Here is a 23,490-nt window from a genome sequence, read left to right on the forward strand (position 1 = left end):
ACAAGGGCCCCCGAGAGGGAACCTCGGCATGGGCTGTCACTCAGGTTGAACTAACTTTTTGTAAAACATGTAGCTTGTTACAGTGTGAAAACATAAGCTAATTATGTACATTGTAAAATGTTAGCTCTTTACAATGTACGGAATTAGTTATTTTTTGGCCTCAAAGATTAGTCAGCTGTAAAACCAATTAGTCTCTTACCACGTGTTTTCTAAGATTGCTATACTGCTCGTTAGCAATTTGTTGGTACGATTTAAGAAACACGTGTTTGGTGTTATATTTCAAGTAATTTTAACTTGCGCCTGCGCTTGTACGTTAGTGTATTTAATATTCATACATCTAAATATATTGGATTACATATTAAGACAGTTTAATATTTCATTTGCATTCAAAGTCGATTGATATTATTACAAGTTTAATGAACGCGAACATTGCAACGTCATTCGCACTATCGTTATGTTATTATTAAGGTTTACTTAAGTTTGTTGTTATGAGATAAATAGTTAATACGTAAATTGTACAGTACCCAAATAAACATCGTATAATGTCTTAAGTAAACAAATTGCTCAATCGAAAGTTATAATGTTTTGGAAAGAATTAATAAAAGAAAATTTTCAACTCAATATCAAAATGAATATATAAACATTAATGTGCCCTTTCAAGGGTTTACAACCTTAAAACCAGGTTGTTAAAGTTCATTTTCAATAAACAAATGCATCGATACCAAACGTAATCCTGGTATTATAGGTGAAGAGGTCGAGCATGAGGTTGTTAATGACGACGGCGACGCAGGCGGACGCGATGTACACTGTTGACATGTCGAACATAATCGTCGTGTTCGGGTAGTGGTGCTGGAAGTAGTCCACGGCCATTATAAAGCTGAAAGAAAAAGTGTTTTATTATACTTGTCAACGCCATAACATTCTATGTTCAGTTTTTCAAGATAGTAGATACGTAAAATATGCACAGATAATTGGTTATTCATTTTTATTATTATACATTTTAATCTAGATTACTTCATAGTAAAGTTCTCTTCAAATCTTGTAAATAATTGCAATTGCTACTTAACTAATTGCTCTTAGACTATTCTACTTGTTCTAGGTCCATAGTCGGTTTAAATTAATTATTTTACATATTACTAGCTTTCACTCGCGACTTCGTCTGCGTGTTGTTAAAAAACAACAAAAATGTTACTCAATGATAGCTAGCTTCTTAATGGTGTAAGAATTTTTGAAATCGGCCCAGTAGTTTTTGTGCCTATTCATTACAATCAAACAAACAAAGTTTTCCTCTTTACATATTAGTATATATAGTTTAGTATTGTGTTATCTGTCGTTTCAACTACTAGAATTTGTTATTTTTTAAAGATTGTAGTGTGTATAACTCATATGCATCCCCACATAGAGTTAAATCCTGCCCTAAGTCAGGGGTGATTAGAATAGCCTATAGCATAAATACTGAAGAGGTATTTTTATAAATTTGTTTTCGTTACCTGTTGAAAGGCAGGAGGAAAGCAGTTCCAGCGACGAAGAGTGTGAAGTATACGGAGTTGTATCTGTCAGGCGGTGGTCCCGTGGGTTCGGGCATTGCGGTGAGGGGCTCTCCACGCGCCGCCCTGATGGCGTCGATGCGGGCATACCCGCGACCTAAAGTCTCGTTCATCTTGTATAACTTTAAACAACTACCAAGTTCATATCCTTATCAGTACTGCGTCTTGGTTTAAATGTGATATTTTTTTCTTCAGGAATGTTATTGATGCAAATTAGTATTTTAAATTTAATTCACACACGGGATTATAAAATCGCAAACACATTATGTTAAAATCACTGAAATACAATACAATAGTTTGTGTCCATTAGTAAACATATAAAAATCTATTTAGTTGATGTTTGAATTCATTAAAGAGAAATTTATTACACGAATACACTAATTATTGCGTAACAACGAATGTTTTATTGTAATACGATTCATTGTTTTGTTTTAGGAATTATAAAGACTTTTGTTAACAACAAATGATGCCGGTTTTACTTGACAGTGTGTTAGGTGAAAGTCTACACTTCGACGCATGCGTGTCGCGCATTGATTTTTAGGGATGGACTTCGGGTACAATAAAACATCTTCCGGTTTCCACCACAAATTGCCAATGTATTGATATACTTAAGATAAAAATTTACCACACTGTTACAAAACACGAGAGCTATGTAGGTATAAGAATAAAATTGAAAAAAACTGCAACCTTTAAGAACTAAAAAATACCGCAATCAAAACATAGGGAATACAATAAACTTATTCAATACTTAATATATACGGTGGGTTCAGTATCTCGGTTCAAAAATAATATTAAATTCTTGAGCAGTGAGAGTGACGCCTTCGATGGGCACCGTAGAGGGTTGAGGTGCGCCCTCCGGTACTTTCAGCCGAAACTTCTGCAAGATGTGTGTTAGAAACAGAAAGAGTTCAGAACGGGCCAGTCCTTCTCCGATGCAACGTCTTCGTCCTAAAAATAAATATTATGTATAACTGTCTACCAAAAATATACAAGTAGATTCGAGAGACCGAATAAATCACCTATTATAAAAGCGAATTTAAAAAAAAATACACTAAACAATCCTGTGAATATTGTCAGCCACAGCCTCATTATCGTGTGATGCTTTTTCTTTCGATAAATAAAGTTACATTTATTAATATTACCTGTTCCAAACGGCATCAGCCAATCGTCTTGTATTAAATTTCCTTCCTTTGTAAGGAAACGTTCTGGTCGGAAAACTGATGGATCTTTCCAATGTTTGCCGTTATGAAGATCATGGAACGCAAGAAGTAAAAATGTGCCCTGGAGATATATTTAACAACAAGTTGACGTATGAAAACGAATCGACCTTAAACTTCATTTAAATTGAAAGTAATTGCTTTGCCAACCTTCGGTATAACATATTTGCCAAGTTTCGCATCCTCCAGGGCCATATGCGGTATTCCCATTGCGGCGATAGTCGAAATCCGTAACGCTTCCAACAAAACCGCCTCTGTATAGATTAACCTAGAAATATTACAAGGTTTTGAGGTTAAGTTTATTGAAATTATCGCAAGTTGCTTGCTCGAACATTGCTGACTTGAACCCTAAGTCGTAACTGTTTAATAATACTTTATTTACTGTTTTAAGTAACTATTATGATTTAATTATTTTGTTTTGTACATGACTGTGAAAATAAATTTAACTACGGAGTAAACTATACTTAGATCTGTCACTAAGGGCTGGAAGTCTTGCATGGCCGATTTCCTTGTCGATCTCCATTTGCAAGCGGTCTTGCACTTTTTGTTCCCTAACAACATACAGCAAGAGGAACACTGCTGTGTTGCTGACGGTTTCCACACCAGCCTCTAGCAAGTCTAGACAAACCACCTGGAGTTCCTCAGCAGTCACTGTAACATAGTAATGTTGAAGTTACTGGCAGCTAGTAGCAAAGTCAGACAAATAAGGAAAAAGAGTCAAATAGAACGAATAAATAAAGATTTAGTTACTTTGAAGAAAGTATTTCCATTGCTCACTTGAGATTACAACTCCAAATACATCAACAAGTAAGTCAATATTTAGTACCTCTAAATAATTCTAAAAAATTGAAACTGAATACAACTTTTTTCATCTACATTTTTGCATTACTCTTGGTGTTTTTGATATATTTTTAGTATCTATGCTATTAATAATTATTTAAATTCGTTGATTAGGTAGTGAAACATAGTTTAAAGGAATAAAAATTGAATATAGGTAGAGCAAGTTACTGTTTACGAGGAAATGCATAAAAGATCAACAATAGTCAGTAAAAAATTATTAGGCCTTTTATAGGCACTTGTTTATTGCATTGTTTTATATGCTTCATAAAATGTAAAATCAAATGATTAATTTCTTACATGTTTTGTCTTCTTGGCTGTTCATTTCAATAAGAAATGCATCGATGACATTTCGTGGATTTTTATCATCGAGATTTAGCCGATGTTCCTCGATTACCTCCTAAAATATTACAAAACGTGATAAGACATCATAAATGTCGCAAAGAATCGCTGAGATGTTTGTTCGTCTTGTTTACATTCTTTAATAAAATGTAACAAGTACATTTTTTACTATACTGTTATCGTATTTTTTAGTTAATATATTGTAGATATGAAAATGGCACAGTCTGACGTCACACAAACATATTGGCCATGAACTAAATGTTTTATCATTTTCTAATAAAAGATATGAATTATTTATTAGAAGTATCTTAATATTCGGCCAGTAAACTAGTCTGAATAAAAAATGAACCTTTTGTTGATCAATGAGTACATTTATGTAAGGGATAATTTTAAAAGAAACTGAGTAGTTATAATATTCGTACTCTTATGTTTATTTAAGAAAAGATATATTAATTCTTACACACTAAGAAAGATTTGTATTTCGATCAACATTGCTTAAAAAGAATTTATTTAGTCCAATTCAAATACTTTGCAGAAATATTATTCTACACTATAATTAGGTTATTTAAATTATCATAACAGGTTTTATTTATTTTTGTATAAAATAGCCAGCGGGAACATTAATGGCTAATTTATTGTAACACTGATGGATTATATTAATTTAAAACTAGGGCTGGCACTTAATGCATTTTCATTTATTTGTGTTAAATATAATATGAATAAAAAGGGATATAATCATGTTTCTACAAATTTTAAGGCAGTTAAACATATGGTAAATAACAATACATTAAAAAGTACATGACTTATTGTACATGATTTACCTTCAGAAATATATTCCATTATTGAATAACGTTTTAAACTTTTATTTGCTCATCCATTTATCCCAGTTTAGTTTTTATTTACAGGTTATATATAATCTTATCTCACTATCTAACTAATATTATAAACGCGAAAGTTTGGATGGATGTAGAGGATATTCTACAATAACACATAGGATAATTATTTTTTTTTGATTAACGCGGACGGAGTCGCGAGCGAAAGCTAGTTATTGTCATACATACCTTTAAATATGCATATATAGAATGATTAATGTCCATAAGTTCAGTATATCCGATGAGATCAGGCATTACATGTCTGAGGAATGGTAGAAAGTTCAGAACTCCGCCGCTCATGTCGACCACTTTGAACGATCGTGTTATCAGATCACATAATGATTTTAAACGTTCATCAGTAAGGTCATATCTGAAAATTATATTATACAATCAAATAGTAACATACTTATTTATTTTTTATTTTGTTAAGGTATAGGATCAAGAATACACTGCATATCGTAGAAATAAATTAATAAATTTTACAAAGCCTGATAGTTCGATCAGGTTACAATCAAGAAAAAAATCATCGACTGATCATATGATATCGTCTCTAGTTCAAGAATAAATCGTGTAATATCTCAGACAAATGGTTGAAATTGATCTCACCAGTCTTTAAGAAGTTTGACGTTATAAATACTACACCTGTACTATGCTTTAACATGCATATAGTGCACTACCGTGCGAAATCCTTACAGTGATTAGATTATGTTTCATATATTTCTTTATACTGCAGCATAGCGTCAAAATATTTTTAAGTTACTTTTTTTGTTAAAGATAGGTTTCACCAACCTTTTACCTGCCACCAAGCGCCAAACAACATTAACAATGCACACATTAAATAGTTTGTTGACGCAAACTGCCCGTCCTGCGCTGTTCGCCAATAGTTTGGTTAATGCCTGACATTCCTCGCTTATCTGAACCTCCATAGCCTTAGAACCGTAGCCGTAATGTTTCAAATACTTTAACACGGTCCGCCTTCTTTTATTCCAGTGCGGTCCATCGGAGAAAACTAAACCTGAAATAGTTTTTTTTACTTTACTTGGAGTTTTGTGCATTACTAGGATTCGGCTACGACTTTGCCCGCGTATTAAAAAAAAAGCGTAAGATTAAAAAAATTGTGAGTACCCTATGCGTTTTTCTAGACTATCATCTAGGTCTATGGAAAATTTCATAGATCCGTTTAGCCGTTTAGGCTACAAACTAAAACAAACATCTGTCCATCCATCCAAACTTTCACATTTATAACATTACTAAGAAATAAGAAGATATGATTTGATTAATGTCACATAGTTCTACTTTCATACAGAATGTGAGATACAGTTGAGGAAATGTCTTTCTCTACCTGTTCATGCAGTAAATTATTGGAATAACCAAATGCTTAGAATTAGTCCACTAAAAAACAAAATACGTACCTAATTTCTTCCCAAAGGATCTCATCAAGTAAAAGAAGCCATCAGGTCTTCCTTCAAAGACTTCTCTTGATGATACCTCTTTTATATACTCTTTTCCGGACACAACAACTACGTTTATAGATCCGAGCTGCAAGCCGAGTATATCTCCATACTTTTGGGACAGCATTTGCCATACTTTATGGCGATATTTTAGCTTCTTATGATTGTACCAAACTGTTAACATATTACCAATGAATGGCAATAAACCAGGACCTAAAACAACAAAACACAAAATGACGGAAATAGGAAAGATAAAATAGATGTAATATTATTGTTTAAACCCGATTATGATATTCAGCAGTTTTTCTTAGTACTGGCGTTATCTGATTGGTGTTAAAATTTCAGCATGTAGGAACATTTAAAGGTATAAAATTGATTGTGCTCTGGTCATTTTTTAGGCAAAGTAGTAGTCTGGATTTACAAATTTTTTTAAAACAATAGTTTAAAGTAACCTGGTGGGTACGCCGTCGGTCGCTGGGTAGACAATGTGATGAGGTAGAAGAAAAAAAAAGCTATCAATATTACGGTCCACATCACTGCACTGTACAAAAAGCAACTGAAACGATTTAGTCACCGGTAGCGAAACTATTTTTTTCTTAGAGATTTTATCGCAAAACGACAAATAATCACGCCTTGTGTTATGCAAATTAACGAGGAAGTAAGTTTAAAATAATCTAAGATCTTACAAACAATAGTCGGTATTGATACCGTATTTATTTCTTTATGTACATTGTGTATGAAAGAAGTTACATATTTATGCTTTTCAAATGTACCTACACGTTTTTCGTGACATTTCATTTGAATTCTACATTTGTTTTAACTCCAGTTCTATTATTTTATTCATTGCATCCTTTCCTTTATTCCCCTCTTTTAATTCAATTATAATTGAATCGTTATCAAAGTGTTTTTGTATTTAAATGAGCATATGAAAAATGTGAAAACATTAAAAATACACATTTAACTTTACATTCACGTACAAGTGTATCTGTATCCGCGAAATTCTATTGTCATGACACTTTGTTGAAAATATTGTTGTTTCTATTTTTATTTAAAGAATGGAAGAGAGAATGTGGGTAGGCAGACGCTTCCTTCACTTAATTTATTAAAATATACCACCTTAGGCTTTAGGGTATACAGATAAAACTAATATTATAGAGGGTAGTTTCGAAGAACAAAATAGTACTTGCTTTTGATTTGTTTTAATACAATGCGAACGGATTCGTGGGCGAAAGTTAGTGTGATAAACAAGAAATTGACCTTTCAGAAACCGAGCCTAATCACATTTGAATTGTATCAGTTTCAAGGTATGTTTATTTATTATGCAAATTGATCTTATTAATTGTCTTGCTTTCTACGATTTCGATTGTATGGAAATTTTTATGATAATAATAGGAAAATCTTCGATAAGATTGTTGTTACTGAGCGGGGACTAATACTAATTAAATAACCTTTATATCTTTACGCAACCTTGATCGCTTATGAAGACATCTAAATCTTTAGGAAAAAATATAACTTCGATGATTATTTCATATTAATACCAATCTTACAAGCTTAGTTCATTACGAATCGTACATTTTGTAAAACGTAACAAAAAAAAACTGTAATGTGTTGGTTCTGATCATTGTATGTCTTTATCTCTTATTGCAGAGCAATTTTGTCTTACGTCGTTGTGTAGGACACTAATATGATATTGACAGAGGTAAATTGAGATAGCACTGAGGTCATTAAAGTATTCAATGCGAGCCTGTATATATGTCGGACAATAACGCAGGTGATTATATGTTGAAATAAGCGAATGAGTTTCATTTACGTTTAGTCGTATATTCGACCACTAATTTACACACAGAAATTAAAATTATTTTCTCTTGTTTGATACATAACTTCTGGGTTGCTGAAGTTTTCACTTATTTTGTTATTACCTATATGTTCATTAGCATTGGTTGATAGGCAACAACGGAGTAAAACTCTGGTTACGTAGTTCGGTAACGCATTGAATTTATCGAAGAAAAAACACTAACGAATGGTTAAATGTAACTGGGCAACTGGTCGTTATTCCCATAAATAGTAACCAAAATATTCAGAGATGCACTTTTGTTTTGTATTGCAATTTTTAACAACGATCTCTAAACGTATTTTTTTTTGCAAACAATCCCTCAAAAGTGAGGTTTTTAAACATTACTAAGTATGGAGTCAGCAATACAAACATCGTATTCTAAGTCTGTTAGTCACTAAGATATTATCTAATAAATTTTGCAGCTATTGAACGATAAAATTAGATAATAAAGTAATAATCCAAACTGGTTGGAAGAAGCAATCTCGCGCGACTGCCCCATACTTTTCACGGCCTTCGGAACGTGTATTTTGCATAATTTTGTCGAGAATGACGATAAGAATAGAACTAAACCAGATAAGGAAAAAAAATGAAAGGTCTATTAATCGGATTAAATGAAAAATTAAAACTATTTTAACTAAATTTATTTATTGAAGTGTTATCAATTACATTGTTACTGTGAAAAGTGATTTACGTTATCATTCTCAAAACGAATATTAAAAACAATATTATTGAAAAACAAATCTGACGACACAATTGCTAGCCGGTGTTAAATCATACAGCCGCGATATGTGGTCGACTTGATAACGCGTTTAGTGTTTATACGTCTTGAAAATTAACCGTACGTTATGACTGGTCATTGTGGTGACCGATTACTATATAACTGATGTTGAGTCCCGGTCGCCGCATTTATTGCTGTGTTATCGAACGATATAGACCTGCGACTAACCTAAAATAACATTTATCTAAATAATCAAAGTGATGGCGCCGATTACAGACAGTGTTAACGGAAGTAAAATCTACACACCCGTGAAGGAAAGTCTACCTGAAGTCGATCCCGATGACGGATATGGCGCGAAACGGTATGTCATTGAAAATATTACTTGTGTTTTAATTAGATTAGTCGAAAACTTCGAGAATATTTTTAAAAAACATTCGAGTATAGACGTATAAGAAATTTTAATTGTAAGTAAATAGTAAAAAAACGGTCAAACCAAAAAAAATATAACTTTCAAAAATGATGAAATTGTAATTAAACTGATATAACTATGGTCGATTTTTTGGTTGTCGATTGTTTATATTTTTATATAAAACACAAAACTGGTTCATATATTATTTTGAACACATTATTATTGATTACATAAGTAAGAGGACGGCGGCGACGGTGGAATTCAACTAAGGTTAATTGACAACAAGTTGTTCATCCTTGGCTCCAAGATAAATTACACTGCGAATAGTTAATAAGAAGAAATTACTTGTATGTTTCTTGTAAACTTTTGAAGTATTAAACTAAAGAAATTGAGGATGTTTGGATTTGTTGTTATACATTATTGAAATTTATGTGCTGAGTAACAGCTAGTAATTCATTTCATCCAAATTATGTTTCTATTTATGTGTTTTAGAGGAAAGTTTATTCAGATAGCTTGATATAATATCCGAATCGATTGTTTAGTTCAAAATAAAATTCACTCGTATCAGTACCAATTTTAAAAACGAAAAAAAAAAACATATTTTTCTAATATCTAATCTTTTCGAATCTTTTTAGTTACCTATATGTCTCTTTTGCAACACGGATATAATAATTGTTTTTATAATAAATTGCTCAGAAAATGCAATATAAAAACAAGAAACAATTTATAGCCAAATAACGTGATTCTCGTGTACAATCGTGCTCATAATATATTACATATGAATCATTTTCTAACCATATATTCTTATAGTAATTGGCGTAAATTCTTTTACCATTACTGATAATAAATACTTACATCTTTAGCTCGTCATACATGTTCTTTGTAAAGGGTCTGGACCGGGGGCCGGTCTCAGTTGAGATGGGCAAAGTTGTCATTCAACAATTTTTTAAAAAAAGAAGGCACGACTGGTGTGACGTCACATAGTCTAGTATTATAAAATTGTCGACGAAACCTGTATATAATGCCAGTATCAATTTACAGTGCTACATACCTATTTTCAAGAACATTACGTGTTTTTGTATTATTAAAACGGTCGTGTTTACAAAAATTGTATTCCGTGTAGTGAAAATTGTGATTTTCATTCATAATGTTTGACCTGGATACACGATATAAATTCAGGTATTTTTTTTTTACTTCTCTTTATGATGAAAATATGTATCAACTAGCTGTTGCTCGCAACTTTGTTCACGTGAAATTTTTAAATGTTGCCTATGTTACTCAGCGATAACGTAGTTTTTTAATGGTGAATTTAGTGGTGAATGTTTAAAATCGGCCCAGTAGTTTTTGAGTTATTTTAATACATACAAAATACAAAAAGACAAATCTTACCTATTTATAATGATCACATAGATTATTAAAAAAAAAAGCATTGATCTTATTCTGGTAAGGGATCCTATTACATTGCGGTTTGTTAAAAACCCGATTCACAATATGTTACCTTTAATTATCAATTTACCAAATTAATAAACCGAGAATGTCGGAATAAACTGGGAAGTTATGAAATGTTTGTATTTTTATTAAAAAGCCTGTGTAAGATAGTAACATTTGACAAATATGTTTGTAAGATGTACAACATTTCTGAAAAATACTATTTTAAACAATCGATATCAAATTTCGCAAACATAAAGTCAATTAATAATTTTTATTAAGCCTTTAAAAAATAAAATCATCTATGTTGTAAAAATAACAATTTTACATTTAAATAACTACTAAATAAGGCGAATAAATTAGTGTTTGTTGCTAATACGAATACTTGCCCAAAACAAGTTATTAGTAAAAATTACAAATTATTGTGTAATAGTTTAAAATTAATATATACAAGAAAAAAACAAGTCTAATATCACGGACGAAGTCAGGTTAGAATACCAAAATATTCTCTTTCTTCTTTTCCGATGTCCCCAAAGTGGGGCAGAGGCCGTTCACAGAACGCCGCCAGCTCGCTCTGTCCTGGGCTCTGTGTTTTGACTCGCACCATGACAGCCCGATTGCCTTTAAAATATTGTACAAAGAGATAATCTTATTTCTGTTAGGGAACGTTGACAAGGTTAGCAAACGGATAGTTTTCTTTCTGTAGCATAATTTTCCTTTAACTTCATTAGGCCATAACCATGCCATTAACTTTTTAATTACCCTATAATAAGTATAGTAGTTAATCAACAACAATTTATTTTAAAACAAAAACGTGACAGCCAGATATTTTTTGTACAATTTGTGGATGAAGACTACTTAAACATTTAGGACCATACCTCTATGGGTATGACAGTAGAAAAAGCTGTACTTTCAATTTAAAAAGTTTTAAAAAAATATACTGGTGGTAAATTACATTTTCTACTCTTCTTAATTACATTGTACATTTTTTTATAAATTGTTACTAAGTATCATATTATTTTGCATGCTGTAAACGTGTGCGTGTAGTCAATAATTCAACCAAGCCAGCGCGATTAACTAAGTCCTAGTCATATTTACTACATGCTAGGTTCGGGCTAATCGGCCGTAAATGGTGACAGTTCAAAATTGCTTCATAATAAATTTGTTTGCAGGTACTCATACGAAACCCTTGTGGAGATAGCAAACTTCCTGCTCTCCCGTGTCTCAATCCGGCCATGCATTGGCGTCATTTGCGGCTCCGGGATGGGTTCGTATTGGAAACATGGTATTTATTGCTTCAAATTATATGTGCTTTAACTTACGCGTTACCAGAACTTTAAAAGGCACCATTCAATTCATGTTAACAATCAACAAATAATACAATGTGTTATCAAAGGACAAAACTAAAATTAGGACATGGACCAATTTAAAGCGAGGTAGACTTATTTGCAAACATAAATTTTACGATCTCTTTCAAAGTGATATGTTCATTTAGTGTTGTTTGTTTTGAGGCGTTTTATTGGCTCACAGATAAAGATAAGTCTTATGCCACAAACTGTCCCGGTAGAGAAAATTAGAACTAAGGAAGAATCACTCACAACTGCCCATTATCGAAAAGATGTATAGATGTTATGGAATATTTTTCACTTATATGTTTTCGATTGATAAATTATGTTTTAATTGTAATATACATTGCAATAGGTTCGTGGAACACTATCTCTTACTTTATTAAACATATCAGTTTGCATAAAACAGTACGTTCATTTAATTTAAACGAATTAGTATCATTACATCTGTGTCATTGCTATAACTTACATTGAAAAATATTTTATAGCTTTATTAGGTTATATGAAGTTATTAAAATAAACAATGTACGTGAGTAATTCAGTAGCAGATGTCACCTCTTCCTTGATCAATTCACCTTTCTCGCAATCCATCCATTTCTACGTAAGCCGATCAGTCTCTACCAGAGAACCCCCTTGCACTTAAAATTAAATAATTTGGTTCCCGATTATAATGAACTATAGGCCATCCACGCTTTATATCGCACTTTAGCTCGGAGGTGGTATTGTGCTTTGTTAGTGGATATTTGTCTGTAGTAACACTGCTTCGCCGCGATTTCACAATATAAGTAACATCTAAATTAGAATGAAAAACATTAGTTTGAGGTTATTTTATTTTTATAGGGTCGTTAGCTGAAACTATAACTGACGCGGAGTGCATACCTTACGAGGATATTCCCAATTTCCCCGTGAGTACTGTTGAGGGACATCATGGAAAGCTGGTGTTCGGAAGACTGGATGGCATTCCGGTTGTGGCGATGCAAGGACGCTTCCACTATTACGAAGGATATCCACTTTGGAAAGTAAGTTATGCAGAAAACTCTTCTAACTTGTAGACTATGTTATGATGACGTAATACCATAACGAGGTTTAGTCAGAATTTTTTAATGTAAAATCCTTCATCTTTTGTTTTCATGGGCCTATTGTTATAAATTTTTTTTTAACAAACGTTGCTCTGAGTTTCAAAATGTAATTTTTAGTAACATATTAATTGACGCTAATTAAATTGCAGTATTTAATTGGTATTCAATTAACACTACATTTCCTATATTTTTATCTCTACTGTAGTAAACATTAGATATAACTATTATCGGTTCATTAACAATGGAAATATTGCTTAGGAATTTTTCTTGACTATGATAAAGCCGTCGTTCACCGTTGGAATTATCTAGATTGGCTGATGCAAGGCGTTCTCGACCCCCAGTCGAAGGTTATCTGTAGTCGTTGGCATCACAATAAGGGGGTAAAAACGTTAAGATAAACGTTAGTAAATACGTCGCATTGATAGTAGGGCTTGTTGTTAAACATTTGTAAGTCGAAGTTTATTGCGTCTTACAGCCATCAATGCGTGATCTTATTTCTTACTAATGTTATAAATGCGAAAGTTTAGATAAATGGATGGATGTTTGTTAGTGTTTGTAGCCTAAACTGCTGAATCGTTCTAGAAGGTATTTTTCTACTTTTTATCCCGGTAATAGTTACAGTTCCCGTAGGATACACTAGTTTTGTTTGTTTTTTCATGTTTACTCGATAATTCCGCAACGTTTCAATATATTTTATTGAAATTTTGCACATATATTATATAAAAAAGTCTAGTATAATACTCGGGATACGGTTCATCCCCAAAAAATATCACGTTCCCTAGGTTACATTATTTCTAATCCACTACTAAATTTGTTGTATGGTCCTCTTCTGTTGGAAGTTAGATAAGGTATCTTTATTTTATTTATTTTAAATAATCAATGATGTCATTGATTAGTTAAAATAAATAAAATAAAGATGAGATGTCCCAACTCATGTATGTGGAGTAAAAAATCTTTTGTAATAGTCGTCACTATACTAAACTTGACTTGTCTTGTTTCTATTTACTTAAGTAGGCTTGTTTTGATTTATTGATAGTAAGATTCTTGTTTGTTCTAACTTGTTCGATAACCTTTACTCATTTCCTGTTTTTCCTGTCCACAGTGCTGTCTACCGGTTAGAGTTATGAAGCTTATTGGGGTAAAGACACTTATTGCGACCAACGCGGCGGGAGGTCTGAACCCTAATTACAAGATTGGAGATTTAATGATCATGAAGGACCACATTAATATGATGGGTTTCGCTGGCAACAATCCCTTACTGGGACCTAATGATGAGAGATTCGGACCCCGATTTATACCGATGAACAAAGCTTACAATTACGAATACAGACAAATCGCTAAACAGGTAAATATTAATTCTAAAGACGCTTCAGTAAGTTTATTAATAACTTTGCCTCATTAATTGTTTTTTCCCCGTTTGTGAAAGGATCTCCTATAAAATTACCACTACTTTATCCACAGAATTGACTTTTAACCCTTAAGCAGCGATATATAAAATTATTAATTTATTCTATGACGTAATTGTGATTATAGAGACGTCATTATGAGTAGATAGTACGCTTATTTTCAGCTTTTACAGTTCAATTTTATAGTATTGCATTATCCGTGGTAATAGACACGATAATTACCTAGTAGACTATTTTGGTTTGCTGTTTTTTTATCTTTTTTTACAGTTAACTATCGAAGACCTTCACTATTAATATAACTTTGTTTTTATTGATTTCTGAGAAAGGAATGTAGCTTGCAATGTACAGTTTACCCAAGGCTAAGACCTAAGTTGTAAAAAATAACACTAAACATTCATCGACCTTCACTTCACCCGACAAATTGTCGATTAATCGAGGAACGAAAGGACTAAAAAACAAGAATATATTTATGTGCCAGTTGTGGTTTTAAACGAACAAGATTTTTTTATCTTGTTAAAAGAACACAGGGTTACGAATGTCTCGTAATAAAAATATAACATTAAAAATGTCCATGATTAAGAAAGAACAAGAGTTATGTGACATTTAAATTTAGAAGATATTAATTACAATCAAGTCAAATAATGTTAGCGGCTATTTATTTTTGTATTTCAAATTATTTTAATCACATCTGCAATGCATTAAGCAAACAAGTATTGAAAGTTAAAAACGTTATTTTGATCTGCTAAATCCGAATTCATTATGAATATTAATCATTTATGTTAGTAAATTACATTAACATAACCGAAGGTGAAGGTTATCTCAGGTCGGCAGAGATTAAAATCATGACTGGAAAGCGTGTAATAATAAAAAAACAAAACCGACTTCCAAACAAAATACACGAAAAACAAAACAAAATACACCAAAAACAAAATATTCTCAAAAAAACAGTACACTAAAAAGTAACGAAATAATTCCTTGAAAATAGTAAACCTACCTTATTGTAACTGTTATGTCTATATTGTACAATTATTTTTACTTTGATGTCGGTGTCAGCCGAGGTAAGCAGTGATATTTCTACGTAAGGGTTTCCACATTTTTACCATAACAATTGACAATTGAAAGTATAGTAACAATTAAGTAATGAATCTACATTGACTGACACCGACTTCAAAGTAAAAATAATTGTACAATATAGACATAACAGTTACAATAAGGTAGGTTTACTATTTTCAAGGAATTATTTCGTTACTTTTTAGTGTACTGTTTTTTTGAGAATATTTTGTTTTTGGTGTATTTTGTTTTGTTTTTCGTGTATTTTGTTTGGAAGTCGGTTTTGTTTTTTTATTAAAAAGTTTATTTATTTCTTGATTTTTAGTGAATCTAAACATTGCAGTATGATAATCACTAGCTTTCAAACAAAGAATGAGTTATCTAAATCGATTATATAAGAAATTAAGTAAAGATCTAATACATCGTTGCGATCATTCACTCATAATTCTGTACAGCCGCGCGCCGCTGTTGCCCGTGAGTTTTAATATTTTGATAACTTCTAGAATCTTTGTCAGAATTACATACTGTAAAAGGCAATTATGATCTACATTTAATACTCTACCGTGAAAACATATTTATTTGGATAAGGATTCATACGAAATAAGAATAAAAGCGTTTTAAGGAAGTCGATTGCATTTATTTGACGGTTTTCGCGAAACAAACGGTTATTGTGCGACAACCTTAAGAAATAGATATATGCTATCGCGGACTTTTATTTAGCAAATTTAATGGGCTACAATTCTTCCACACATAAAACACACATAAAAAAAAAAAAAATATATATACCGTCGAATTGAATACCTCCTTCTTTTGGGAAGTCGGTCAACAAGCGTTTAAAAATAGATAAAGATTACTTGCTCAGTCAAATACGACGCTTGCTTTAACGCTAAAGATTTTCAAATTATGTACAAACAATTCATCAAAGGGAATAAATTGTATATTTAAAAAACTAGTAGATATATTATTAACACAATTAATATAAATATTTCTTTATAGTTGGCCAAAGAACTGAATATAGAGAATTTAGTAAGAGAAGGAGTGTACACATGTCTCGGAGGACCTAACTTCGAAACGGTTGCAGAACTAAACATGCTGAAGATGGTTGGTGTTGACGCTGTGGGCATGTCGACTGTACATGAGGTATGCTTCCTATCACTCCGACAATTTACACTTTTTAAGTAAATGTAAACAGAATGAACAGGACGAGGGAGTGAGGAAATTGCGTAGGATGTGACTCGATAGGACTATAGGATTTTATCAACCCCCCTAAACAAAGTAACATTCGATTACAGCTATCGATGTATGAATTCGATTACAGATATCGAAAAGTATGAAATTGAAAATAACTGTCGATGTCGATATTTTGTCGATTCTAATAACGATTATCGAAAAACACTTCGTATACGGTTTCAGTGCTAGTTTTATCTCGCATCTTTGATGTACTTAAGTTTGTTTAATATTTTTTTTTAAGGTAATTATTGCGAGACATTGCGACATGAAAGTATTCGCTCTGTCTTTAATAACAAACGAGTGTGTGACGCGATATGACCAGGACGATGAGGCGAATCACGAAGAGGTGTTGGACGTGGGGCGAATGAGGCAGGACATCCTCCGCAAATACGTCACCAGACTAGTCGCTAAGTTCGCGGAAATTGAAAATTATTAGTAACCAGTATAATATGTCATTTAAATACATTAATTTACTCGAAGGTTCAGATTCAATCTATACTAATATTATAAAGAGAAGAGATTTGTATTTTTGTATTGAAATAACTCGAATACTGGACCGATTTTAAAAATTCTTTCACCGTTAAAAACCTACGTTACCACTAAGTAACATAGGCTAGCTTTTATTTTATTTTTTAATCCACGCGGACGAAGTTGCGGGCAACAGCTACTATATCAAATCTCGGAATTTAATATAATTGTTTATTAGCTTAATTTTTGGTAGGAAATTTGTAGCATATTCTTGCCATTTTATTTAAGTGTGAAGTATGGCGAATTTTCTGTACCCAGTAATCTCATAATCGTAGGTAAGTTAAAAGATTTTTTATATAAAATTTACTGTTTAATAAACTGCTTGGGTAATACACATTTATGTTATTTAGAAATTAAATTTATTTATTTCGAAGTATTCGATATTATGTGTCTGTACTATTACCCAAATAAATTGCATAATATACTGCATATCATTGTATAAGATTTTATCATAATAACATATAAATATGTAAATATTTAATTTAAATAGTTTAGTTGATGAAGAGCATTTATATAAATATAAATATCTGTAACATATATTTGTAATAAAAAGTGCAGAATAGATTTTTTATTTATATTCCTAATTAGTTATAGCTGTTATGTATGCCACATCGCGTATATTCGAATCGTTAATAGAGAAATAATAATCATACTAATATTAGAAATGTGAAAAATTGAATAGTTGATGTTAGCACCGGACGCAGTTAGCTAGCCAAAGATGTAGTTCAATAAAAGTCAAAATTTACTCAGTAACTTTATTTTAAAATTAATTGACTTTTTTATATATCAGACTATTTCAGAAAGTTACATTTGACCAAATGTATTCAGTTTTTTTTTTCAAACAAAATCTTTCATAGTTTTTAAACACTCATAAATAGATTTAAACATAATTTAAAAAATAATTTTACTAACTAACAGTCCAAATTCTTGCATGAAAATATCACTAATGTAATAATTGTTAATAATTGTTTTTGACTCCATATCCTTGTAAATATCAATTATTAATTATAAATATATCATAATTATTAATAAATATTATTATTAACAGTTATTACAGTATAGTTGCCTACTTATATGTGCACAGTTCAAATACATACATTTTTATTTCCTAGGCAACAGATATGCGCAATCTTTACAGGCATCATCAATATTAGCAAATTTATATTTGAATCCATATTCGAGCACTCTCTTAGGTACTACATACTGGCCCTTGGTCACGATCATGGCCCTCTCCGGGTGAAGCATATAGTTCAACACGAATTCCGGAACTGGCAGAAATGCTGGTCTGCTCAATGCCTTTGCAAAAGACTGGAAAAATAAAAGGTTATAAGATAATATAAAGTCATCATCACCAGCTCACTAAACGTCCCCACCGAGGGGCTCGGAGCCTACCCTAAGTGAGGCTGACTAGGCCAAAGTCAACCACGCTGGTCAAGTTCGGGTTGGTCGACTTCACACATATCTTTGAATTTCTTCGCCGATATGTGCAGGTTGCATCACGATGTTTTCCTTCACCGTAAGAACGTCGGGTACATATGAAAATTCGAAAAATCGAAAAAATCACATTGGTACATGGCGGGATTCGAACCCAAAGACCTGTAGATTACAGGTCAAGTGCTTAAATCACTGAGCCACCAAAGTTCTTTTTAAAATAAAGGTAATATAAAGTATAGTATATAATATTTTCTTGGTATCTATTTTGAAAGATTGACTGCAAGATCCCTTACTTCAAACATGGACTTTTCTTACATATAGTTTTCTGCTTTCTTCTACTATAATAGCCTTTAGTACCCAGGGAATAAGAACTATTATTTTACTAATCTTGCTCCTTATTAATCGATATTATAAATGTGAAATTTTAGATGGATGGATGGATATTTGTTAGTTAGTTAGTTTTTAGCCTAAATGGCTAAATGGATCCTGATGATATTTGGCATAGATGTAGAGGATAGTCTGGAAGAACACACAGGCTAGTTAATGTTGTTTTTTTTTTAATTCGACGCGGATGGAGTCGCAGGTGAAAGCTAGTTTATAATAAAGATGCTTGAGTAAAGGATTTGGTTAGCAATTAAAAATAAAAAGGAATATGTACCTGTGTAAATTCTTCGTTAGTAACAACTTGTGGAGCAACACCATTCAAAATTCCTTTGACTTCTTCATTTTCTATAGAATACTGTATGAGCGCTGTGAGATCGTCAATATGTATCCACGGCAAATATTGCTTGCCTGAACCCAGCCTGCCTCCGAGACCAAAGAAGAATGGCACAATCATGTTCTTTATCATTCCACCGTTTCGACCGATTACTGCACCAGAACGGATTATGACCTGAAAAATATTAAAACATTTCTTATTCCTATTGTAACTAAATGATAAAAAGGAGACTCTAGATATTGTAGGTAAATGATATAAATTTTATGTGACAACACAAAATAAGTCAATAAATAAATAAAAAATATACATCATTGAAATAAAACTGTTTGTCAAAACATGTAATTCATTTTTCTCTTAAGAAAGACACATTATTTAAATTATGCTCAATAAATAGTATAATGATTTGACCTACAGGTATTACTATAACTGTTTATCAGACTACCATAAGTACCACCAATCATCATCATCATCTCCTTATCCTACTCCCATAGGGTCGGCGCAACAGGTTTTTGTCCTCCACATAACTCTATCATACGTCATCTCAGTCATCACTCCCTTTTTGATCATGTCACCTTTTACACAATCCATCCATCTCTTTCTAGGTCTACCTCTACCGATGTACCCTTCCACACTCATAACTAATGTTCTCCTTGTAACATACGATTCATCCCTCCTCATAACATGCCCATACCATGCTAACCTTTTACTCCTAACCTTCTCTACTATGGGGGCTACTCTCAAACTTCCTACAAACAAACCATAAGTACCACCAATACAACAAGTAAAATTTTGTCTTTTACTGTACAAATAAAGTCATTAAAAAACAAAGTTATTTTACTTACCAATCTTACAGGTGGGTTAACACTGGCTGCCTTTTCCCATTCCACTAAGAGTTTAGAAAAGAAATCAGTCCCAGTTGTTGGACTGCTTTCATCATATTTTATAGTTTCTGATGGTTCATATGCCCCAACTCCAGTAACCAATACAAAAACCCTTGGTTTCTTATTGGTTTGATTGATAGACTTTGCTAATGACTTTGTTGTGTAAACTCGTGAATTATGAACATTTTGTTTAAATCTGTTAGAAATACAAAATTTTGCTTATAGAAAATTAAGATGCAAAACAGAGACCTATTTTACATAGAGTATTTATGTGCATTATGTAAACTATCATTCCACTGGAAAACATTTGGACACTAATTATATTACTTGAAGTTAAAAATCTATGTTATAAATAACTTACCCAGGTGTCCAGCTCTTTTTAAAATCCATAAACTGTTGTCCTGCACAATTGACTACCGCAGTAGTACAATCTGGTAAGCCTGATTTCTCCAAAGTAGTCCAAGATATGTTATTAGCGGCGGGCATCCGTGATACATTTACTACGTTATAACCACTCATTGTAAGTAGTTTGTTTAAATTTTGCCCTATAAAACCGGTACCGCCACCTGTCCAAATAATGACTTTAAATGCAATAGAAATAAAAAAAAAATTAAAACAATTCTAGATCAAATCTTAACCAAATAAAATGTTTAATTTGACAATAATTAACTTACCAATTAAAACCTTCTTAATTGACATGATAGTGTTATATAATAATGTTATGAAATGCCTTTATGAGATAATATTGTGTTTTGGAAGAGTTCTCAAAATATTTTCAGTTATAATTCCATATTCACATTAATAACTGATTCTGTTATTGTATTTAATTGCATTAAAGTTCAAGAATAATAAACAATATAACACCGCACACAGCTGTTTGACTGACACTGACATTAATGACATTTGGACATTGCCTTTTTTACTTCGCAAAATGTGCAGAATTATAGTACGAAATCAGTGGGAGAATTTATATTTCCAGATATTTTTCTTTTCAGAATATCTTGGGTGAAAAAGATAGGACCTAACTATAATTGCAAATCGCAACAAGCCAGAAGTTAGATTATAAAGCATTTATTCTTCACAACTAAACCGTATATTATCTATATCTGCTAATGTAACTGTCAGGTGTCAGTGTTTTATGTTTATTTTAAATTTGTTTACTCCGGTTTTAACTATTTTTACTACAATTTTTCTGTATGAAATAAGAGTAGTTGTTTTGCTATTAAGTTTAATCTTGTACTAGTATTATGTAATTTATAAGTGTCTTATTTTGTATGACTCTAACGCAATAAGAAATTCAGAACACTACTTGTTATATTAAGTGAATGTATAAAATTTAAATAATTGCTATGTATTTGTAAGATGATTCCATTGTATGTAGATAATGGTGTGGCTTATGTATGGAATGCGGACGGTTTGTTTTAAAATATTCATTTGATAGCTATTCTACTCGAAAACATACAGATACTTAAGAAATATTTTACAGATTGGCTGACACTTCGTACAAAATCTCGTATATGTGGAGCTCTAATTGGAACAGTTCCTTCATTTCCTAGACAAAATGATTTTCAAGGTCTGTAAATGTAAAAAGAGTAAAACACAATAATATGTTATAAAACTAAGATGTGATATTTTGATTTTTGCAGGACTACCTTTGGCTCTTATGTCTGAAGAATCGGCTTTATTAGTTGAGATTGGTGTTTGTGAATTACACATTGCAAAAAATTTGAATGATGCCCCTGGAGAAGAGGAAAAACTGAATATTGAAAGTTCAGAACAAAAGTATAAGATATAAATTGGTTACATTGCTTGGTTGCAAGTTATAAAGTACAATAAAATTTTAATTATATTTTAGGATACTAGAAGAGCAAAATGAGGCATTCCGGAAAAAGAAAATTGAACAAATATCACAAAAAATTGACATTATACTAGCAGGAAAGCAACAAAAGTTATTACAAAAAGGACTTTCTGGTATGTTATTGCTAAATGGCTTTTCCTAATTGAGCTTATTGAGAGAGTTATTAATCATTCTTAAAATAATATGAAATAACCAATATACAAATCTAATACAAATACAAATAATAATATGCAAATTGATGACGCTGAACATATAAAAATAATCTCATTTATATTTACAGATGTGCACTTAGACAAAGAAACATTATTACAAGAAGAAATAAATAAGTTTCCAAGTTTAACAGCATCTCAAGCATTGGTGCATCTCCCCACAGAACATGGAAGAGAGTTAGGCAGGTGTCTAATTATGGGATACAGTTATATTTTGAAGCCTAGATATTTGTAGTTGAACATGAATTAAGTTTTCAAAAACCAATTTTTCTGGGATGTCTAATTGTTAGTCTACTATTAGAATGAACTTTGATTCCATGTATGAGTAGTTTTAATTTGATTGAACTATTTTGACTATTACTTTTCAAATAATTTGTACTACATACTAATATCCATTTAAATGTACTGTTTACAGTCACAGAAACAGTGTCAATTGATTGCTTGCAACCAAGTGTAGTTGATAGAGAGGGCAGTATCCGATATAAAACTTTTAAGGATCTTTGGTCAAAAGGACATTATATAACAAGTGGGTCTAAATTTGGCTGTAACTATTTACTATATCAAGGTAATTACCAGGTACTTTGTCTTATTCTGTTTATGAAATCTGTTACAAGTTCATTAATAATTTTCATTGATATAGCAACCATTGTAAACTGTCCTGTAAAAGATAAGAACTTAACCATAAATGTTTGTAGATCTAAAAATATTTGAAGGGATAATGCATTAAAAATATGTATTGAACATTACATATAAGCATATTTTTACTAAATGTTTGTAAATAATTGTGTGATTTGTATTTTTTTTTTTTCAGGAGATCCTGTAAGATTTCATGCCACTTACATGGTTCGATGTGTATATGACACATTAGCTCAATTCCGACCAACTAACTTGGTTGCTTTTGGTCGACTGTCAGTTGCTGTTAATAAATTAGCTATACTAGCTTTCGCTAACGGTAATTGCGAGATCGAATATCAAACACTTCAATGGCACGATAATATAAACTGATTTAAATATGTATCTGTTTTTGATTAACCCAATTTTTTGAGTATAACCACCTAAATCAGGAAATCCTCTCTTTGCCCAATGTAGATCGACA

General features: G+C 31.8%; 5 protein-coding genes across 8 annotated transcripts in view; 2 read left to right on the forward strand and 3 right to left on the reverse strand.

Moving 5' to 3' along the window:
* LOC106104541 (equilibrative nucleoside transporter 4) overlaps positions 1–1,801 on the reverse strand; it is a 4,538-nt gene extending 2,737 nt beyond the window's left edge. Inside the window, exons 1-2 of the mRNA XM_013284619.1 lie at positions 1,491–1,801; positions 723–877 (exon numbers count right to left, since the gene is read on the reverse strand). Of these exons, the coding sequence (XP_013140073.1) occupies positions 723–877; positions 1,491–1,660 (325 nt within the window). The 5' untranslated portion in view covers positions 1,661–1,801. The remainder of the gene's footprint in view (positions 1–722; positions 878–1,490) is intronic.
* Positions 1,802–2,036: 235 nt separating this feature from the next.
* LOC106104656 (probable cytochrome P450 305a1) lies at positions 2,037–6,791 on the reverse strand. The gene is made up of 9 exons (XM_013284773.1): positions 6,719–6,791; positions 6,228–6,479; positions 5,605–5,830; positions 5,005–5,185; positions 3,902–4,001; positions 3,229–3,415; positions 2,915–3,032; positions 2,690–2,828; positions 2,037–2,495 (listed from the first exon to the last, which is right to left on the reverse strand). The coding sequence occupies exons 2-9, from the start codon at positions 6,448–6,450 to the stop codon at positions 2,314–2,316; spliced, it is 1,356 nt and encodes a 451-aa protein (XP_013140227.1). The 5' UTR covers positions 6,451–6,479; positions 6,719–6,791; the 3' UTR covers positions 2,037–2,313.
* A 2,176-nt stretch (positions 6,792–8,967) lies between these two features.
* LOC106104657 (purine nucleoside phosphorylase) lies at positions 8,968–17,824 on the forward strand. 4 transcript variants are annotated; one of them, XM_013284774.1, is made up of 6 exons: positions 8,968–9,179; positions 11,828–11,940; positions 12,842–13,020; positions 14,183–14,425; positions 16,533–16,676; positions 17,008–17,824. In XM_013284774.1, exons 1-6 carry the CDS (start codon positions 9,079–9,081, stop codon positions 17,200–17,202), a joined length of 975 nt encoding a protein of 324 aa, XP_013140228.1. In that variant the 5' UTR covers positions 8,968–9,078; the 3' UTR covers positions 17,203–17,824. The 4 variants fall into 4 exon arrangements, with proteins under 4 accessions (XP_013140228.1, XP_013140230.1, XP_013140231.1 ...); XM_013284776.1 differs by having other exon boundaries at positions 8,972–9,179; positions 11,828–11,922; positions 17,008–17,819; XM_013284777.1 differs by lacking the exon at positions 8,968–9,179 and adding an exon at positions 10,275–10,406 and having other exon boundaries at positions 17,008–17,819.
* A 354-nt stretch (positions 17,825–18,178) lies between these two features.
* On the reverse strand, positions 18,179–21,214 carry LOC106104658 (epimerase family protein SDR39U1). Its single transcript, XM_013284779.1, has 5 exons — positions 21,002–21,214; positions 20,689–20,893; positions 20,289–20,523; positions 19,387–19,620; positions 18,179–18,602 (listed from the first exon to the last, which is right to left on the reverse strand). The coding sequence occupies exons 1-5, from the start codon at positions 21,024–21,026 to the stop codon at positions 18,396–18,398; spliced, it is 906 nt and encodes a 301-aa protein (XP_013140233.1). The 5' UTR covers positions 21,027–21,214; the 3' UTR covers positions 18,179–18,395.
* A 251-nt stretch (positions 21,215–21,465) lies between these two features.
* LOC106104562 (tRNA-splicing endonuclease subunit Sen34) lies at positions 21,466–23,409 on the forward strand. The gene is made up of 7 exons (XM_013284639.1): positions 21,466–21,741; positions 21,814–21,900; positions 21,974–22,109; positions 22,183–22,298; positions 22,466–22,576; positions 22,810–22,959; positions 23,206–23,409. The coding sequence occupies exons 1-7, from the start codon at positions 21,690–21,692 to the stop codon at positions 23,397–23,399; spliced, it is 846 nt and encodes a 281-aa protein (XP_013140093.1). The 5' UTR covers positions 21,466–21,689; the 3' UTR covers positions 23,400–23,409.
* Positions 23,410–23,490: the final 81 nt, after the last annotated feature.

The sequence above is a fragment of the Papilio polytes genome, unplaced genomic scaffold (assembly GCF_000836215.1).
Source record: "Papilio polytes unplaced genomic scaffold, Ppol_1.0 DF823510.1, whole genome shotgun sequence".
Taxonomy (NCBI): domain Eukaryota; kingdom Metazoa; phylum Arthropoda; class Insecta; order Lepidoptera; family Papilionidae; genus Papilio; species Papilio polytes.

What these genes read in the sequence shown, in the direction of transcription:
- LOC106104656 (XM_013284773.1), bottom strand. Translation starts at nt 6,450, where the DNA reads ATGTTAACAGTTTGGTACAATCATAAGAAGCTAAAATATCGCCATAAA. An exon ending in GCCCTTAGTGACAGATCTAA is followed by an intron (nt 3,033 to 3,228) that starts GTATAGTTTACT and finishes TAATATTTCTAG; the next exon opens with GTTAATCTATACAGAGGCGG. An exon ending in GCTGATGCCGTTTGGAACAG is followed by an intron (nt 2,496 to 2,689) that starts GTAATATTAATA and finishes ATTTATTTTTAG; the next exon opens with GACGAAGACGTTGCATCGGA.
- LOC106104658 (XM_013284779.1), bottom strand. Translation starts at nt 21,026, where the DNA reads ATGTCAATTAAGAAGGTTTTAATTG. An exon ending in AATTAAGAAGGTTTTAATTG is followed by an intron (nt 20,894 to 21,001) that starts GTAAGTTAATTA and finishes TTATTTGGACAG; the next exon opens with GTGGCGGTACCGGTTTTATA. An exon ending in CTAACGAAGAATTTACACAG is followed by an intron (nt 18,603 to 19,386) that starts GTACATATTCCT and finishes TTATTTTTCCAG; the next exon opens with TCTTTTGCAAAGGCATTGAG.
- LOC106104562 (XM_013284639.1), top strand. Translation starts at nt 21,690, where the DNA reads ATGATTCCATTGTATGTAGATAATGGTGTGGCTTATGTATGGAATGCG. An exon ending in TAGACAAAATGATTTTCAAG is followed by an intron (nt 21,901 to 21,973) that starts GTCTGTAAATGT and finishes TGATTTTTGCAG; the next exon opens with GACTACCTTTGGCTCTTATG. An exon ending in TAACTATTTACTATATCAAG is followed by an intron (nt 22,960 to 23,205) that starts GTAATTACCAGG and finishes TTTTTTTTTCAG; the next exon opens with GAGATCCTGTAAGATTTCAT.
- LOC106104657 (XM_013284774.1), top strand. Translation starts at nt 9,079, where the DNA reads ATGGCGCCGATTACAGACAGTGTTAACGGAAGTAAAATCTACACACCC. An exon ending in GGGTTCGTATTGGAAACATG is followed by an intron (nt 11,941 to 12,841) that starts GTATTTATTGCT and finishes TTATTTTTATAG; the next exon opens with GGTCGTTAGCTGAAACTATA. An exon ending in AAGGATATCCACTTTGGAAA is followed by an intron (nt 13,021 to 14,182) that starts GTAAGTTATGCA and finishes TCCTGTCCACAG; the next exon opens with TGCTGTCTACCGGTTAGAGT.